General features: G+C 35.1%; 1 protein-coding gene across 3 annotated transcripts in view; it reads left to right on the top strand.

Annotated features, from left to right (window-relative positions):
• THOC2 (THO complex subunit 2) overlaps positions 1 to 19,797 on the top strand; it is a 50,016-nt gene that overhangs the window by 4,971 nt on the left and 25,248 nt on the right. For 2 of the 3 annotated variants that reach the window (XM_072336378.1, XM_072336377.1), the window contains exons 3-14: positions 710 to 801; positions 2,548 to 2,599; positions 4,567 to 4,637; positions 5,967 to 6,088; positions 6,943 to 7,076; positions 8,536 to 8,702; positions 9,075 to 9,167; positions 11,522 to 11,677; positions 14,903 to 15,075; positions 15,246 to 15,441; positions 15,992 to 16,033; positions 18,018 to 18,059. In XM_072336378.1, the coding sequence (XP_072192479.1) occupies positions 710 to 801; positions 2,548 to 2,599; positions 4,567 to 4,637; positions 5,967 to 6,088; positions 6,943 to 7,076; positions 8,536 to 8,702; positions 9,075 to 9,167; positions 11,522 to 11,677; positions 14,903 to 15,075; positions 15,246 to 15,441; positions 15,992 to 16,033; positions 18,018 to 18,059 (1,340 nt within the window). The remainder of the gene's footprint in view (positions 1 to 709; positions 802 to 2,547; positions 2,600 to 4,566; positions 4,638 to 5,966; positions 6,089 to 6,942; positions 7,077 to 8,535; positions 8,703 to 9,074; positions 9,168 to 11,521; positions 11,678 to 14,902; positions 15,076 to 15,245; positions 15,442 to 15,991; positions 16,034 to 18,017; positions 18,060 to 19,797) is intronic. The other variant, XM_072336379.1, reaches the window with a different exon arrangement.

The raw sequence follows: 19,797 nt of genomic DNA, 5'->3' as shown, positions 1-19,797 counted from the left end.
GAACACTTCTTTACGAGCTGACCGTTGTTGTTTTTGCAACCACCACTTTTAACATGGGAAGATTTTTCTCAAATGTAGTACCTATGTTTAATATTTCAGTGTAACGTGAGCTTTTGTAAAATAATTTTCTTCACTTGTGGCAGATTTCTGTAATAATTAGAATTCCTTTGAGGCATTTTTTTCTGGTTTTTACTTTCTGAAAGAGAAACAGTTTTTGAAAGCATGAGGAGCTACGAGATGTGGCTTAGTGGCTTGTGGTAGCAACGGTAATGGGAGGACAGTTGGGCTGGATGGTCTTGTAGGTCCTTTCCAACCTTGTGATTCTTTGATTCTATAAGAAAATGTTCTGAAATAAAATACGATACTCATATGAATCCTAAGTTAAAGGTGTCTGTTTAAACCAACAGCAGAGATTCGAGTTGTTACGCTCACGACTGTAGTTTTTTAACCTGTTTCACTGTTACTCAAAAAAACTCATGAGATTTGATAGTCTTTCAGTTTCTGCTTTTGCAAAGTTGTAGACATTGATGCTCAATTTTATTCTGTCAGGATCAGTAAAATAATCCCTCTCTTACAGAGAGCTCTGTGCCTCTTTACTTGTCAAGTATCTGAAGTCAACAGCAATATCATACACGTGGCTTTAGAATGTAGCCCAAGAGGTACTTAGTATGTACTTCAACAATGTTGTTTTGCGTTTTTTTTTCAACAGATATCCAACAGGCTTTATATGAGCTTTCATCTCATGTTGTTAGAGGGAACTTAAAGAATGAACAGGCTTCTGGTGTTCTTGCTGATATTATAGTAAGTTTATATTTGTTTTAATTTTCTTACTGAATTTTTAGTCTGTTATAAAGTCTGAATGAAAATTAAGATGGATAATACTCAAGAAGATAGTTCTTCATGTCTAAATGTTGTCAAATCCTTTTTCTTCATTTCTGTCACTTGAAATATATGTAGGCTGTCAGTGTTCCTGTTTTTCTGGCTTTTGTGGTGAATAGTTATGTTCATGTTAGCATAAATTACAAATCAAGTAATTTTAGGCTATGTGAAGACTAAAGTTTTTTGTAAATGCTAAAAGTAGATTTTAATTGCTTATGTGGCACGACAGTGATGCCACCTACCTTTTTAAAAGATGTATATATTAGTTTAACAGCGTGCTTGCTTTCCATTTTACTGTTTGGATGACCAGTCCCCATGATCACCTTAGAAACAGCATTCCTGTTCCGTGCTACTGTTTTTGTATATGTTGAGACATGTATAGAGTCTATGGAATATGTATGTTTCATATGCATTCACAGGCATATTTATAACTTAAATAAACTTCACCTTTTTATAAAGGTCTTTTCTTAAATCTAGAGTACTAACCCTTTAATCTTTTGCACGTGACATGTTTGCTGTAGAAGGGTACTGAAAATTGGAGGATGGAAAAATAGGTTTTCTAGAGAAGCTTTAGTGGTGCATGATATGTTTTCTTTTGTTTGTTTTTTGTTTGTTAAATTATAAACTCTCACATATCTGCAACTCTCTTGCTTTAAAACTTGCCATGATTGCTTTTTAAGATTGAGACTTTGACATGGGAAATTATACCTAAGACTCATGTTCCCCGTTAGTTATTCATAGACAAATGCAGGCGTGTGATAGGGACAATACTAACTGCTCATGTATAACCTAAGAAAAAACATACAGAATTAGTGCTGGTTTGATGCCAGGTTTAATGCTGCGAGTCAGTCACCCCATCTTGGATATTAAGTGGGACGCTGTTCAAAGGTAGGATGCTTCCTTTAGGGCAGCTGTTAGTTGGTGCTTCTATTTTCTGACAATACTTAGTTGGCTGTTGGTGTATAAGTTCTGCAATTGTAGTGTGTGCAGAATGACACATGAAAATGTGTGTATGTGCACTGTTATTAGCAGCAAATAATCCTACATGAATGTAATATTAATTCTTTTACAGTCTCGTAATTCAGGCATTTAAGACTTCATTATCAACTGTTTATTGCTGTGCATAATTACAGAGGTATATGCAGCAAATTGTATGTGGTTCTTTAAAAACATGATTGTCAATTTTTGTGAAGACTGAACTTTTTTTGTTATTTTAGACTGAGAGAATCACTGGGGTAGATGGGGGAAAAAATGTCTTTTTCTTTCTTTACATGCGTGTATTCTTCCCCTCCTTTCTCTCACATGGTTCATAAGCAAAGACAGAACTTATTTCTAGAAATTGGTTGCTATGTGCATATAGAGATGAAAGAAATTGATTAGTGGTAGAAGATCCCTTTCAGATTTTAACTGTCAAATATGTATGTAGATTTGTCTGTTGGGATTCTTTCAGATGTTTCCCAAATATTCTTACTGGGTCTTTTGGTATGTCTTCACGGCAATAATAATCATACACTCTAGGTATTGGTGAATGAACCACTTCATTTAATAGTGTATTATTAAATGAATGTTTTGATGAAATATCTTTTATACCATAGACTAAGGATTTTCAGATTGTACATGTTGTAAATTCTGTATTTACTACGTGTGTTCTTCTTTTTCCCTTGTTAGGAATTTCGTGAGGACATGCCTTCCATCTTAGCTGATGCGTTCTGCATATTAGGTGAGCTGAAAGCTTCCTTTCTGCGCTGTGACAGATTTGAAGAAATAAATGCTTTGTGCATTTAATTGTTCGTTTCTGCAGGATTTCTCATTTGATCTGCAGAGCATGACTTAAATTACAAAATGTGTTCCTTCTTCAGTGTTTCTGTATCTGAGTTCTTAATGTCTTTTTATTCTGCTTTGTTCTATTATAGTTTATAGATATCTTTACCTACTAAGGGGAGTGGCTCTGGATGCTAGTTAATGCAACCAGTGATTTAATGTTGTTATAATTATGTAAAATAAATCGCATTACTGGTATGCAATCTTCTGTTCTCAGAATGTGTTCTCTAAATGTTTTTATTTCCATTGTCAGTTAAATGAAGCTTGTACTAATTGCCTGGAAACCTAAAGGTGACTAGAATCATTTACCAGCTTAGATTCTAAAGATTTGTACTTCTTCCTCTGTTAGTAACTTCTGATTTTTTTGTGTTGCTTTTTGTTGATCCAAAGCTGTTTCTATCATTATTAGAATTTTAGTATCTTTCTTACAAATCATCCTTTAACATCTTGCCCTGTGGCTCTTTATTCTTCTCAACAAATCTTGGTGAATTCCATTGCCAGTCTGTTCATCTCAGGTGCGGGTTTGAAGGAGTTGGGTTTCAGCCAGTGCTGAGCCTGGCTGTGCACAGTCAGTTACATTTTAATATGTAGCTTGAATTCTGCAACTTGTACTTGATACATTTTGGTTATTTAATTCATAATATTACTCCTATCATTTTTTCCTTTGCAGTAATTAGATTTTTATAATGCAGTGCTCTACTGCTACCCTTTTCAGCTGAGAACTGGAATGGGTTCCTCCTTGAACTACTCGAACAACTGAAACTAATGTATCTGCTTGCCTCCCCTAGCTGAAATTATGTAGCCAATACCGTCCTTCTACAAGGAGCAGAGAGATAGTAGGAGTGGGAGCTGTGTTTCAAACTGCAGAGACAAAATGAAATTCAATATAACTTCCTGCATACTTTTTTCCCCGAGTTTACTCTAATAGTTTTCTTCCCCTCTAAGCTGTATCTGTTGCTATCAGGATTGCTTTATTTTTTCCTCTGCAGGTAACATTCCAGGTAGCGCTTTGCAATGTATGAGAATTTTGAAACTGATTATTTTTCTTCAGATTATTTGTGGTTTAAAGGCTTGGATACCAGGGCCCAGGCTGGTCTGACATTCCTTTTACTCCAGCCCCGCTATGTCATTATTTTCTAGTTTGTTTAGTTTTGTTTCCTCACATTTCTGTTGTTGTTGCTTTGTGGGTCTCGTTCTTCTATGTGTTAATGGTAGTGTATCCCTTAGAGTTTGAACTTTTTATTTTACTGAGTTTTCCACTCCTTTTTTCAGCTGCTCTAGATGAGCATTCTTTCTTGGTGGTTGTTTTATGGCCACTCTTCCTCACAGGAATGAATTTCTGAATTGTATCCAGTCACTGACAAGAAAGAAAAGACTGAAATACAGAATTATAGCTAGTGAAAGACTGCAGACCAGGCAGAAAACAGCAGTTATTATGAAGTCCAGGCAAAAGAGGCTAGAACATTGTGATGTTAAGGCTAGGATCACCCAGTTTTCTTCAACAATTTGTATTTCAATTCTTTCTGTCTTACTGATTCTTAATGCTTGCTATAAACCTTGTACTAAGAGAAAAAAGGAAGTGATTGTTGTTCTGGCATTCCTCTGGTTTCTCTTCTACCTTTCCACTTGATTTGTGGATGTGTGAGATTTGTCTCAAAATACTGCATGGGCATCAAAGTGAACTGAAAGGTAGCAGGAGGTCAGCAAAATACAAAGAAACTACTTTGCATTTCATCATCATTAGCATTTATCAGAATGATAATAAAGGAAGAAAGTATTTTAATTCTGTGAATGTGGCAAACAAGTTTTCAAAAGTAATGATTTCTTCTTTTCCTTCTTCCCTATTCTCATCTTTCTTTGTTCTAGATATTGAAACAAGTTGTTTAGAGGAAAAAACTAAAAGGGATTGTTTTACGCAGCTGGTGTTATCCTGCTTGGTAAGTTGCATTTAGTAATTATGGATTTTAGTAAAAGTATATACCAAAATCTGAGAAGGTGATTGGAGAATTTTAAAGGTCTGTAGTTATGATGGGTAAATCCTTTTATTTATTTTTTTTTAAAGGAAAGTGTCCTGATAAAAGTTGAAGTTGTGGCCTAATCTGTGTCACACTTTTATTTTGCTGTTTTCGGAATAAGCTGAATATAGTTTTAATGTTGTAGCGATGTGAACCCACGGTATAATTTTGTTCAGGAGTACAAGTAAAGCTGCTTGTATATGAGTATTTCACTTACTTTTCCATTGTTTTTAATGCAGTGCAGAACGTTTAGTGGAATCCAGGAGCTGCATGACCAAATAACCTTGTCATGTAGCAAGGTTGCTATCCAGAGATTTTTGGATGTTGGAAAAATATAACATAGAAATGGTGAAATAAGAACTGATTTCTGATAGCTCCTCTCATACTTTGAGCATCGGTTTTTCAGGACTGAGGGGAAATACGTGTAGTAAAGTACATTTTGATCCAGAGTTGTCTTCCATTTTGAATGGAGATGAAGTTCCTATAAGTATCTAAAGTATCTATGTTTTGTTCTTTTTTTTTCCTTTTTCTTCTTTTTTTCTCAATGAGAATTTTAAAAATGCTTAAAACAGATGGAAGGGCAGTACTGGAAGAAGGCTGGTAATCACATCTTCTAATTAGACCAGTTGATTAACTAGGATGTGATTGTTACCTTCTTCACTGTCTGCATTTTTCAGCTACTTTAGCTAATCTAATATTGAGTGTTTTCTAAGTACCTTTATCTTTTGCATTATGGTGAGGTGGTATAGTAGTCCCTTGAGTCCTTTTAAGGAGTTTTGAGAGACCTTAGCTTTTTCCCCTCTTGGTTAAACATAAACTTTGATTCTGGAAGTTTGTTTTGTAGGATTTGTTTATGCAACCAACTCTTGTCTTTTGAAGTGGCATTCCTAATGATGTAGAATAAGCTTAACTCACAAGAAAAATCATCCTATGAAATACAGGCTTTTCTTATGGATAATGGAAGAGTAGGCATAAATTTTACAAATATTTGGCTCTTGTAATAATGTCCCTAGATGTTAAGCAATGTGTACTTTGTAACCAGCAATTAAGTTTTACATCTTGCTATTCAAGGCGTTCTTGTACATGATGTCTGCCCTTATGAAGTTGTAGTTTGGGATAAGTAGTTTCTGGTTTTGTCCTGAAGGCATTATTTTGAAATCAGTGTGAGTATATATGATGTGTAATATGATGTGTAAGTGTCTGGGTCTACAGAACTGACAAATCTGATGTGTGTTTTTGGTTTTCTTTTAGTATCTTGTATCCGATACTGTCCTGAAGGAGCGCTTAGATCCAGAAACACTGGAATCATTAGGACTTATCAAGCAGTCTCAACAGTTCAACCAGAAATCTGTCAAAATAAAGACAAAACTATTGTAAGTTGGGGGACAAAGGTTTTTTTTGTGTGTGTGTTTTTCTATTTTTTTTATATTTTTTTTGGAGTGTGGGGTGAGAAAGGGCAGCGGTATTTGATTTGGTAACAGTTTTTTAAGAAGAAAGGTTGTTTTAATAAAATACTCAGTTTTCTTTTAGGAAAAATGTTCTGCTGCGCTCTTAGGAAATCACTGATGATAATAGAACCTCATTAGCACTGTTCTGTTTCTCAAGAATATGAAAACTGGAGGCTGTTTTAACTTGACCTATTGCTGTTTCCTTTACTACAGTGATTCCGTATGCACAGATTGCTTTCTTCCATTTTATTTGTCACAAATGTTAATTTACAAAATAGGAACAAATTTTTGTTGTTGTCTATCTGTTAAGCATAGGCAGTTGGTGTTTCCATAAATGTGGTTATGCTAGTCCTAGCAACATAGTATATAAGTATATATTTTTGTATATGTATTTTTTTCTTACATCTAGTGTTTCAGTCTCTGCATCAAAGAACACTTAAAACTACAATAGGTCCCAGTGAGCAGAGTGCTAAGGTGATAGGCAGTTCTAAGATCATTATGCATAGGATGCAAGAACAGGATTCATTGTTAGTACAAATGTAATCTTGCTTTTAAATGACCTAAATTTCAAATAAAAGGAGAACTGGATTTATTTGGAGAATGCTTGTTCCCTTAGAGGCTTTGGTTTGACTGCATTCTCCAGTTTTTCCAATAGCTGGTAAAACTTACAATTTACTTAATTTATTCAAAATTAGCAATTTGTATTAGAAATTTAATATTTATAAGGTCATGAATAAACTTTACTATGCGTATGTTTTTTGATTTCTCTTTATTTGCAGTTACAAGCAACAGAAGTTTAATTTATTACGAGAGGAGAATGAAGGTTATGCAAAGCTGATTGCAGAACTGGGGCAAGACCTATCTGGAAATATCACTAGTGATTTAATCCTTGAAAATATCAAATCCTTAATAGGTAAGGGATTTGTTGCAGGGATAGTCATTGATTTTCTTAAATGGTCTAACAACCATGGAGGGTGACCTTGGACAGGTTTTGTGCTTTCATTTAATATAAATAGTGTGTTTTCAGTAGGGTCCCAAACATACTGTCTGTGGCTTCATTTCAGAAGATGCTCAGACGTAATATCTTCTGAGGATGCTGGGAAGTCTTTTAGCAGGTAGATTAGAAAGTAATGGTATTTTTTGCTGTTTTACTAAATTCAGTGCACGATTATTCTAGTTTCAGAGAAGTTGAACAAGTGGTTCTTCATGAAGCAACAAATTTTATTCGTATGTGTAATTCAGTTTGTGGGTTTTTTCCTCCATGTTTCTTAATTGATTTGTGGTAATCATAGCACTGTAAAGTGTGAAATATAGAGAATTATAGGCATTTCCTGTTCAAAATATTTTTTAGGCCTTCTTTATGTAATGTGTTTATTTGCATTATTGCTTGTTTTATATAGTAACGTTGCAGTCATGTTCCAAAAGCTGTGCTAGTATTTTATAATTTGCCATCATTCACAGTGTTTTGCTCGAGACTGCCAAATCCCATTAGTAATGCTCCTTGTTTTGGAATAGAGCTGGAGAAGATGGCTGTATTTATTTATTTTCTCTTCTGGAATTTCAGATATTGCAGATAGGAAAAGTGACATTTTATAAGAAATCTATCTTACTAGGGCCTAATATAGTGGAAATAGCTTTTTGGGGAAAGAAAAACTGGTTAATTAGATATCTGCATAGTGAATGTGCCTGGATTAAATTTTCTCATGATAAGAAGATGAAAGTAGTTTAAATGCAGATTGTTTTGTAGTAAATAGCACTACCTTATTTTGTGGTGTATCTCCTGGGGTTTTGGTGAAATATAGATACATTTTCAGCATTGGCATAGGATGTTCTATGTCCCTGTTCTTGTTCCTGCTTCCTTCAAATAAATGAACTCCTTATGCTACCAGTAATACTGAATTGCTGTTACAGTGCTATTAGATGGGTCAGGATCTAGCTGCAATCCAGCTACCACATTTTTGGATTGTGAAATATTGTACTGTGTTCACATGGCTCATCTGTGTGGCTACATGAATGTGTGCCAACACGGGGGAAAGGAAGAAAGAAGGGAAGAAGGCTGTGCCTTCTGGTAGCACAGTGGGATTAGTGATACTTGCTTTGCAATTATCAAAATGTTGTCCTTAAGATGGTATTTCTTAGTTTTTGTGTAATTTGAATTGAAAGTCATGTTGACTATCTTCGCCTAATTCAGTCTTAGACATAAGTCAACACAGTCAGCGTAGTTAAAGATAATCTAGATTGTTTTGTTGCAGGTAATTTTTTTCTGTTAAAATTTAGGCTTGATTTAACTGAAAAGCAAATGTGTGTGTTGGTTAATAACAGAATATAAATGAAAAGTAGCAATAGTGAACTTTTCTGCTCTTTTCCCCTAGGATGTTTTAACCTTGATCCTAACAGAGTTTTGGATATTATCCTAGAAGTCTATGAGTGCAGGCCTGAGTATGATGATTTCTTTGTACCACTGATAGAGTCTTACATGTACATGTGTGAACCTCAAACGCTATGCCATATCCTTGGGTTCAAATTCAAATTTTATCAGGTAATGTATTTGCGTTCTTAATTACTGTTTCTGGTGGGTGGTTCTACTCAGTGCTGAATGTCAGTCAGAGGTAACAGATTTTATTGCTTTTTTTTTTTTTTTTAAACATAGTGATTAATCTGTTGTAAAATTCCAGTTGTAAAAGCAACAATTTCATGCCTTGAGTGTAATTCTCTGATGTATTTTAGAGCAGAATGTTTTCATCTGGCTGTCTTGGAAAAACAACAGTCTAGATTGTGACACCTTTCATTTTAACTTGAATCATGATAGAGATGAAACATGATAGCAAGGAGAACTGTGTTAATGAGCCTCTCACCTTAAAGTAATTTCACTTTTTTCATGGCGTCTTTTAATTCACAATCTTATCTTTAGGATCCAAGTGGTGAGACACCTTCCTCCCTGTACAGAGTTGCTGCTGTCCTGTTACAACATAATCTCATAGATTTGGAAGATCTTTATGTTCATGTAAGTGATGAAGTGACAGTGTTACTTGGTCAGACACAAAAAGAACAAAGTATTTTTTTTGAAAAAAGCCAGATGTTTTATTCTTAAAGCTTAAGTCTCATGATGTGTCTTCTGATACCTGTGTATGTACTTCTAATCTTTTAGATTTCTCAGCTCTTTATATCGATGAACATTCAGTCAAACACTGAAGTATGAAAACTGCTTTCTTTGAGTTATCTGTGTACTATCCTCTAGGTTTATTTACCTCCTACCAGTGTAGGAGATAAGTGATAGGAAGTAGGCTTTAAATGTCCCAAGTAATTTCCTTTTAAGAGCTAGGTTCTTTTGAGTGTCATAATTTTCTAAGTTTGGCTTTTGAAAAAAGTGATAGAATGATCAATTGCTTATCTTTTAATACTGGCTTTTAAAAAAACCTTAGATATTCCTTAACAGGCATGTAATTTCACATACAGGAATTCTGAATTGTTAGCCTGCAAGAGCAACATGAAGTTGCATGCTCTGATTTAATCTGAGAGAGACATTCTCAAGGCTGACATTCCATCATCCAGCCAGCATACTAATTTGACAGATGGTAAACAGAATGTTACAGTTATCAAAATATTTTTACATTATGCACCAGATTTTAATTTCATGATATCCATGTATTTCAAGACTCTTCAGTCTTCCACTGACATCAAGGAAGTGAGCACTAATTAAAGTTATGGGAATCTTGGAATGTAGTTATGTTGTTAATTTATGTAGAAGTTAATGGCATCAGTTGTTATCTGTTTGTTTCTTAGTTCATCTGTTTTCTTTTTGGCTATAAGTATGTCAGATGGAGCAGGAGTGGGTATCACAGATAATCAGTGTGGAGGGAGGAATACGTGATGATAGTTTTGTTAAGAAATGTTAATAAAGTTCCAAGGTGAATGCTTAGGTTGAGAATTCAGAACTTGCTCAGTGTTGGCTCAGACCCGAACAGGTATGCATGTTTTGTGACAGTCTCACAGCTGGAATGCCCCCTCCATTTATTTGTGCTGCTTTCCTTTCGTCATGTTGATTCTCAGTCTCATTTGCAATATACTTCCATATTGGAGTTCTCTGCCAGGCTGCAGGTCTTACCTTTGAATGTTTAAAGTGCCATTTTCTCCCTCTCTTTTTCAGTCAGGCTTAGTTTCACTTCTTAGGGGAGTTTCATGAAATTATCTAATGCTGCTTAGAATATAACACTTACATTCTGCACCTTCTGTGCAACAGTTGTTGGACTTACACTTTGCATTAAGAATGTCCTTATTCCCCCCACCCCTCAGACCTGTAAGAGTTCTTACCCATGCACAGATAACATGTATATAATAGATAGTGAATCCAAAAGATGTAATTTATTCCTTGAATTTCCTCACAGGGCATTTCTTGATGAACTTCAGTAGACTGTATTTAAAACGTCTTAATTTTCCTGTTGGGATTCTTTCTTCCCCCAAACTTGTAAGAAATGGAAGAGTTCTCATACCTTTTATTTGATGCTGATGGTTGTCTTTCTTCTACTATCAGTTAATATGAAGAGAGAATAGTTTAAAATAATAATAATAAAATAATCCCATGTTTAAAAACAGCAGCAGATTACTTTGTCAGAGGTCTGAACTTCTCAGTAAGTTACGATTGTTTATTTGCTGTTAAAATTTTGAGCGTGATTTTAGGAATGGAATCTGAATAAATTTGAAGTCTGTTCCCCTCATGAGCGGACCTTTTCTTCTCTCTCACAACTTGAACTTTTAATTCTTGTGTGTAGGATTATCTTCCTTACTTGGCCAAGTACAGGATTATGCTCAGGCTTTACTGTACCAGATTTCTTAATGCGACTCCTTTTAAGGGGTGGGTGTTACACTTGCTTAACCGAAATTGCTGGTGAATAGGAAATGCTGTTAAGCACTAAATTGTGCTCCTTTAAAACAAAAGGCCATTGATTTGTACGTATGTGGGTTACCTATTCTTTCTTAGTGGTGAAATACAATTTTCTTTACATGATTAAAGGAAAATGTATGATGCTTTTGAGTGTTCTCTTTGTTTTAAGGCATTTAATTTGTTTAACATGATCATCAATCATATGCTCAGTTGTCACAAAAGTCTATTACTGAATAGTGATGTTAAGGGATAGGAAGGTGAACAGCATATTTTTAATCTGTCCTTGATTTCAGAAGTTTGTTAATAGTATATTTTCTGATGGGACTATGGTAACAAGGAGAATGAACTTTCAAGAGGTAAGTTTGTGATTAGTGTCAAGGAAAAACGCAAGTTCTGCCTGGTGGTTGGTTGATGAATATCAGGAAGGAATAGGTCACTTATTTCTGAAAATGAATAATGTTTTTCTTTTTTCTTAGCTTCTTCCAGGGGATAATGCCATCATTGAAGAACACAAGCGGGAGATAGTGGAAGCTAAGCAAATTGTGAGAAAACTCACCATGGTTGTCTTATCCTCTGAGAAGACTGAGGAAAAGGAGAAGGAAAAAGAAAAAGAGGAGGAGAAAACTGAGAAGGTTTGTGTGTGAAAGTTTAGTTTTCAAGAAAACAACTGTAAACTGAGCGTAGGCATTGACTATGAAAATAGTTTTATATTTGTTTGAAATGCATCTGTATTTCTTGAAAGGTTTTGTCTGTGTACAGATCCCGCTTCCATCATGCTAAATGTACAGACATACATTCCTTGGGATTTAGTCTCTTGGTTTAAGAATGTTGGTTCCTTGGCTAACTAATTGAATTCTTCCTTTCTTGTTGTATCAACTCCACTAAGTATGTCCAAGCATTCATATACTTCAGTCTTCTAACAGCTGTGTTTTCTTGGTCTTGTGATTGTATAATCCTATTTGATGCCTTACAAATGCAGACACAGTTTGCGATCTTTTTCTCTTAGTCAAAAACAAGTAAAGAGTTACTAGATTCAAGAATGCTAATATAATTATTCTGCATTGTATAAAAAAGTTTCAGTTATATATTTTAAGTCAAAACTGTCATCTTTGCTTTCAGTAAGATCTGCATCTTGGAGTAGTTGTGTACTTTGTATTTAAGGTGCTACTGTGTCATGTCTTGTTCCTGCTGCCCTACATCTATCTTGCTTAAGTGTATTCAAGCTGTAGTTTAAAAAGGGTCTGGGACTTCTTTTCCCCTCTTCATTTCAGTGTTTTCAGTCCTACTCAAATGTCTTATTTAAATAAAATGCACAAAAAAAGTCAGTTGCTTACTATTTGCATGATGTACTGGAAAGGAGAGAGAAATCCATAGTACTAATGTCTCCTGCTCTGTTTTCTTTCTCATTCTCATTCATGATAACCAGCTGTTCTGTCTACTTATTTCTACTTGTACAGAATCAAGATAGAGTAGAACATCTCTGACCTTCCTTTCTCTTTTTCTTCACTAACTTGAAAAGCCTAATTTCATTCTCATCCCTTAAGCAGCTGATGCAGTCACTGCTCTCTGGCTCCGAACTGCAGCCATAATCTGCTGCTTAAACTGATTCTTTTCATTAGCTTTATTTATTTATTTACTTTATCTCTGTGCTACACAGCTTTTTATTATACCACATCATTTTGGTCTATCTCTTCTATGATTAGATGTGCTTCCTCTGAAGCACACGTCACAATATTTTGATGGAAGGATAAACTCTTGGGCATAAGGATCATATGTATTTAAAGTAATATCAGATGAAGAGTGTTTTTTATGGCTAAGATTTAAATTTAAGAACTAGGTAATGTTAAGTTCTACCAGAAACTGCAATATTTTTCTGAAGGGTTACGATGACAAGTAGCACAAACTGAGCTTGTGTGGTGGGGAAAATGAAGAGCTGCACTTAAACAACATCTGCGATTACTCGCACGCTGCTATGCAGTGCGTACTGTTTCTTGAGTCTTGTTTTTACATTAGTATTTTTGCATGCCACAAGCTTTGTGATTTATAGTGATTTATAGAGGAACTACATGTGAAAGCTGTTGGCATTTTCAGTTTGAGTGCTTTTTATCCTGTGTGCAGTTTTAACTTGAAAACTCTTGATAAGGTACCATGAAATACATGTGTGGGTAAGGGGGGAAAATACATTTAACAATTCGCAACTTAGTTTCATTTAAAGCCATCAAGTGCTATTTTTTATGAGTAAAATGTATTACTGTATCATAATTGACTCTTAATAAGAATAGTTTAGTGTTGGCAAGTGCATTATCTTCTCTTGCCTTTTGAGATGCATTTAATGCATAACAAAACGATACTGAAAGCAGATGAATAGATACTTTAAAAATATATGTATATCGATCTCCTCCTAACCACGTATGGCAGTATGACGACTTCACAGCAAGTCCAAATTGACTCTCCTGTGTCCTGTGCTTTTGCTGTTGGAGGGCGTATTTCAGAAGAGCACGCTTAGTTGAGGACATGCACAGTCAGCAGTATGTATGTGTGCTGTTTTGGAAATAGCATGCAACAGTGCAGTCTGGTCGTTAGCATCTAACAAGTATGTTTACACCGATTGAATAGATACAGCTTGTAATTGTTTTAAAACAACATGATTTTCAAGAGATCCTTCATGCTGGAAGTGGATTTTAAGCTTTCTACTTGCACTGCTAAAGGGAAGTTTCCAAAAATTTCAGTAGAGAATCAACTTACCCTTTTGTTAGCGTACTATAGGGTGACTGAAAATGACAATCTTTGGCATCAGAGGAACTGATATTTTAGAGGCTGATCTTGTTCTGATGTGCATGTATGTATTTTGAATAAAGAAAACCTGAAATTTCATTACTGTGATTTCACCATGGATGTTGAGAGGAGCTTTGTATGTTTTTACTCTGAAAATTTCCCCTTACTGTATACTAGGCTGTTTGCTAATTTCGTGACCATCGGGGAATAGAGTTGCAAGTGTTACAGTTTTAAAATGCAAACCATAGATCTGCAGAAGCGTTTAGCTTGCAGTTTTATTGTCAGTTTTTCATGTCTGTTTATGCAATTTTAAAGAAAGCTGCTTTTGGGGGGCTTAAACAATTTGACTTAAACTTTGAAATCTTCTGTCCTTCTATGTTAGCTTAGGTTTAGAGTGATGGCAAACTTGTAGCACTTAGCTACATTCCTTCACTTCACTTAGTGATTGAATAAGACTAGTGAGATAATATATAATGTAATAAGCCCATGCAGAGCTGCTTCAAGGCAGTTTTGATTGCATACTTCTATTCCCTCTTTATTACAAAGTGGGGATATGTGGGAAATCTTCTGTAGCCTTACAGCTGGACTTTACTAGACTATGCACCAGAGTGAAAGTTGGGATAGAAGCAAAGTCAGAGAGAGAAAAGTTTGATTTTTGAAATATGATTTTTGTAGGAGAAATTCTGTAGGGAAAAAGTTGAGAGGAATTAATGTTTTTTTAAATCTAGAACGTGTTGTGCCAAGAGTTCTTAGATGCTTGTTTGATCTTAAAATGTCATGTAAGGAAACAAGTTGCATTAAACTGATGTCTGGTCACGTACTTTTCAAAAACACGTGTAATTTCATTTGTAGCTTTTTTCTTTCATGAAGTTGTTTTTTGCATGGATTAATTTTATTGTTGTTCAAGTCTCCTTGTTGTGTAAACATCTAGCCAACTTTTGTTTTTCCATGTTGTATTCTGTACGTGTGTATCTGTATGTTTTCTTCCTGGATTTCTTTTTGCAGGTTACAGATGGCTACTGTTTAAAGAAAAGTATTAGATTTGATGAGCACACTTTCATTAATTGTTTATTGTCTTGCAGCCTCCAGATAACCAGAAGCTTGGTTTATTGGAAGCTTTATTAAAAATTGGTGATTGGCAGCACGCACAAAGTATTATGGATCAGATGCCTCCATTTTATGCTACTTCACATAAGCCTATTGCGATTGCCCTTTGCCAGCTTGTACATGTGACAGTTGAACCTTTGTACCGCAGGTAAAGAGGAAAGTAACTGAAATAGTAGTTTCCACTAAATAGTGCAAAAGTATGTAAAACTTACAAGCATAAATTCACTAACAGGACTAGTTGTATCGTCCTGTTCTTAAATTTTTTTCTTAAAATTTTCACTTCTGCTTCGTGTGAAATGGTGTGCAACTTATTTTCAGGGTTGGTGTACCAAAAGGGGCTAAAGGGTCACCAGTTTCTCCTTTGCCAAACAAGAAAGCACCGAAACAAGCAGACAGCTTTGAAGACTTGAGAAAAGAAGTATTCAACATGCTGTGCTACCTTGGTCCTCATCTCTCCCACGATCCCATCTTATTCGCAAAAGTGGTGCGCCTTGGAAAAGCATTTATGAAAGAGGTTGGTAAGATAAAACAAAACCGCTTATTGAACCTGGGGAGAAGTGCTCATGCCTCTCATGTCAGAAGCTGCTCAAGCCTTGTTATGTATATATTAAAATAATGAAAAATAATTGGAGATTCCTATTTTAATTCTTGATCGGTTTTATGATCAATGAACATAAATTGACCTTTCTTGAATAGCTTAGACATAGTGGTTTTATAACTAGTAGTAGTGATAACTACATGTATTGATACTTGAAAGATACCTTTATATTATACTGCAACGGCAGTTAATATAGAAATAATAATTTCAAGTGAGCAATTTGCTTTACTTTTGCCAGCAGATTATAAGGGCTACTTTGTGATTAAGTTTAAGTACTGAAGATTTGTGAGAAAGTCCTTGTTTCTTTATGGATACATGCATTAAAGTGGAGATTATTTTGTTATAGTTTGGTTCATGTTTATAAGTATATGTGCTTTTTTTTCTTTTTTTTCTTTATAAGTAATAGAAAAATGGTAGCTTAATGTATTTATGAAAAGGATGAGCAACTCTTAGCTATTTGCTTTAGGCTGGAACTACGAAGAAATTCATCAGTGACAGAATGGTTAAGGTAACATAGGGAAAGTTTAACTGCATTATTGCCAGCAGCATGTTAAACTGTTTAACGCTCAGTAGATGTATTTATAACTAGAGGTGATTTGTCTGTAAGCTAACCCATACAGTAGTTTAAAGTTCGACTACTAACACTGCATTGCAGCTTTCATGCTCAAGCATAGCTTGAAGATGATCTTGCACTTACTGGTGTGTTAGCTTACTGAGCTTTTTAATGGTGAGTGGAACAAAAAGAAAAGGAAAGAATTTTGTAATTAAGACTAAAATCTTGAGAGGGTATTACTGTGAGAAAAAGATGGGGAAATGAATCTACGATTATTGATAATTGAATTGGAAGCCCTGTTTCTTTAGGCAGAAGTTGAAGTTCATTTGTTCCTTCTTTCCACTAAGAAAATGCAGCGAATATTTATATGCACATATGTTTGTGTGTGTGTATATGAATGTGGATTTCCTTGATACTTCAGTTATTACCTCTTTTTTCGATGTAAGCATGCGGAATCACTATATATGTTAATTAATGCATTTTATTTATGCGTTTGAATTTAAGTTCAACCATAAAGAAAATACCTTGCTATTTCTCTATTGGTTCTGCTCGCAATAATTAAAGAGCTCTCAAGTTATGTTAATGTTTCTTCTGTAGAAGTTCTTTATGACCTCCATTAGTGGTTACCAGTTTCATCAAGGAATTTGTGTAGCTAGTGACAGAATATGCTTTTTGTTTTGTAATGACAGTAAGTCTTACCAGCTCTTGATAAAATGTTGTACTTTGATTTGTATGCCAGAAACTTTACATTTATACTACAGCGTAGCTCAGTGCAGTTATGGAATTGCTCACCAATTGGAGGATTGGGTGTTTTCTGTTCCGTAATTGACCACAAGATTTATTTCTAGATAACGCGTTTGTTTGGGTGGTAACAAGTATAACAAAGCCCAGCAAATTTCCTCATGAAACCCAAACTTATTTTTATTACTTCTTCTGTTGCTGATCTTGCATTGCAGGAGATTCGTCTTCCTTTTCAGGGTTTTGACAGAGACCAGAATGCCTTGTATCAGCAAAGTAATTTCATAAGCTACACATGTGTACTGCTAAGAATATGTTAATTTACTCTGCATTGCTTTAAAAGCTGTTAGAGATGCAGGTAAAAAAAAAAACAAACACCAAAACTCTTTCCAGCAGGTTCTCATCTGATTTTTGAATTCTTAGGGTGATTCTAAATATGGGATTTAATGATATTTCATGGTATCTAATACTGATATTAACAGGAAAACATAACTTTAGTGATGAATTGAATGAGATAAAAATGTTTCATAGAAGGTAGAAGGCCAAGTGCAAGTGTGTAATTCGATTAGAGTCAAGATTTTGTCTTTATATGATAACGATCAGAACAGTAATGAATTCTGTATTTGTGGGAGGTGAATTAATCTTAGATTCCTGAAGTAAAAGCAGTATCATAAGCCTGATGGCATTTTTTTTTTTAAATGTCAGTGGGTTTCATTTTTCCCTGTATGTTTTTTTTTTCCCAAAAGAACTGTTTTCAAATACAACAATCCATAGTATAATTTTTTTTAAACTTTATCAAGGGTTTGCAAATGCTGCATACACAAACGTAATGAATCCAAGGTACTTATGCATGAAGCTTACTTGTGTCCTCTATACAATTCAGAGATGATGAAGGTAGATATTAAGATGTGGTTGCAGGAGGACGGGGCCGTATCTAAATAGACAAAAGCACTGCAGCATGCAGAACCAAGAGTGTACACTGCAGCAGATGGTGCCAATAAAAGTTAGAGGGGGATTGTGTAGCTGTGTAGATGCCCTTCCACCCACTAGGCCTGCAACTATTTCAGTGTTAGCAGATCTGGAAAATAATTGCTAGGCATGTGACCGTTTGGGTGTATGCTTGTGCTGAGAAAGCCTTGTTCTGAAACTGTTGAATGTTAGATTAATTATTCTAAAATTAACTTCATTGTCTTTGTTATAGTTTCAGTCCGATGGAAGCAAACAGGAAGATAAAGAGAAGATGGTGAGTGAGTTTCTAAAAGACTTTAAATCCAGAAAAGAACATAAGAATCAACTCTGCTAGAAATACAGTGTATTTCTTGGCAGAGTTCTAAATGTTCTCGTAATCTCATCCCTCCCACACACTGATTTTATTATGTATTTTAGATCAGTGAAATGGCAATCTATTTTTATTCATGGAGGTAAATTTATGTTGTCAATTTTAATCTTATCTTTTGAGGAGAGAGCTTTTTTGAGAGGAGGGAGTTCTTAAGAGAGTTTGAGACTAATAACTGTGCAGCCTTTCTTTCTCTGTACCATTTAATGCTTTACCAAAATATACATGATAGACTTGTCATTTTGGGCAAGCTTGAGCAGGTCGTAATTCTTCATTTCCATGGTGTTGGCGTTTCCCACCTTCCCTCCTCTGGATTCCTCAAATTTAATTTTGTTCTTCTAGCATGGTGCTTTCTACTACTTAGTGGCTCTGAATCAGGTGCAGCACCTGAGTTATGTAAAGAGATTCTCATGTTGGCATCTTGTATCTTAAGAAATTTTCTGAGCGAAAGTGTAGAAATGAGGAGAAATTAGATGTAGGGAAGGTACTCATCATACAAAGGGTAACTTCTTCATTGAGCAATTCAAGACCGGCCTCAGTGAAAGCTGGGTATCCAGTTGAGATCTAACTTACTGTTTAATAAGTCTGATTTGTCTTTTAAATGAACAAGCAAATTTTCTGTATCAAGTTGTTTTTACTTCTTTTTGTCACAATTTACTGACTACTGTAGTTATAGTGGGGGGGGAAATAAAGTTTCTGAAATGTTACTAAAAGCACTAATATTTAAACGAGGATAATTGAGTTCACTTTTGTTAGCGTCACTGGAGATTTTGAGTAACTTCACCAATGACACCCATAGTTAATATGAGCTCACGGCCTGGAGGTCGCTGCCGTTCTGTAGGTATTGTTCATCTCATTCTGACATTGGAGTAGATTTCTATGGGTTAGAAAGATAATCATGTGGCTCGGGGAGTCAATGGTAGGCTGAGTCTGTCCATGTCTTGTAGGAAGTTGTCCTAAGGTTAAAGTGACACTGCTAACAAACTGACAAATAGTGCATAAACTGGTTGGCTTTCCCTGACTGGAAGGGAGCTGCTGCTTGGAAGCTAAAAGCGTTCATAACTGGAAAGTGGTTCTGACTTCTGGGACTGTTGTTTCCATGACTGAGTCATTTGTTGCAAAGAAATCTCATTTGTAGAAACAAGTAGCTGTTCATACGTGGAAGTGTGAATTTTGTACTGACAGAGAGAATTTTTTAGTGTTTGCATACTATGGTGTAGGATGTGATACTAATGATTATGCTCTAGTGAAACTGTTCACTTAGTGCTAAGAAAATGACTCCAAGGGATTAAGCTGAGAGTAGTTATAAGCATTTTTGATGATTATTATTTGTTGCTCCTCTGTGGTTATTCTAGTATATTCAGTGGAAAACAAAAATGGTTTTGGTTTGTTTTTTTTTTAAAGATGATACTGAGAACAAGAAAATGGGTACTTTGTGTCTTGAGGACGTGCGATGCTCTCAGATTTAAATCCATAATTTTGGAAGTAGGACTAATGATAAATGAATACCTTAATACATTGACGGCAGTTGCCAAAATAAATCCATTCTCTGCTGTTGCACGTCATGGAAGTCTGTAGTGTATCTTTTTATGAATGGTTTTAAAATATCAATACAATGCACTGAAAATAGCTCCATTATTACATC

This window comes from Excalfactoria chinensis, chromosome 4, assembly GCF_039878825.1.
Source record: "Excalfactoria chinensis isolate bCotChi1 chromosome 4, bCotChi1.hap2, whole genome shotgun sequence".
In the NCBI taxonomy this organism is placed as follows: domain Eukaryota; kingdom Metazoa; phylum Chordata; class Aves; order Galliformes; family Phasianidae; genus Excalfactoria; species Excalfactoria chinensis.
The sequence above is the reverse complement of the archived record's forward strand: the minus strand, read 5'-3'. Positions and strand labels throughout refer to the sequence as shown.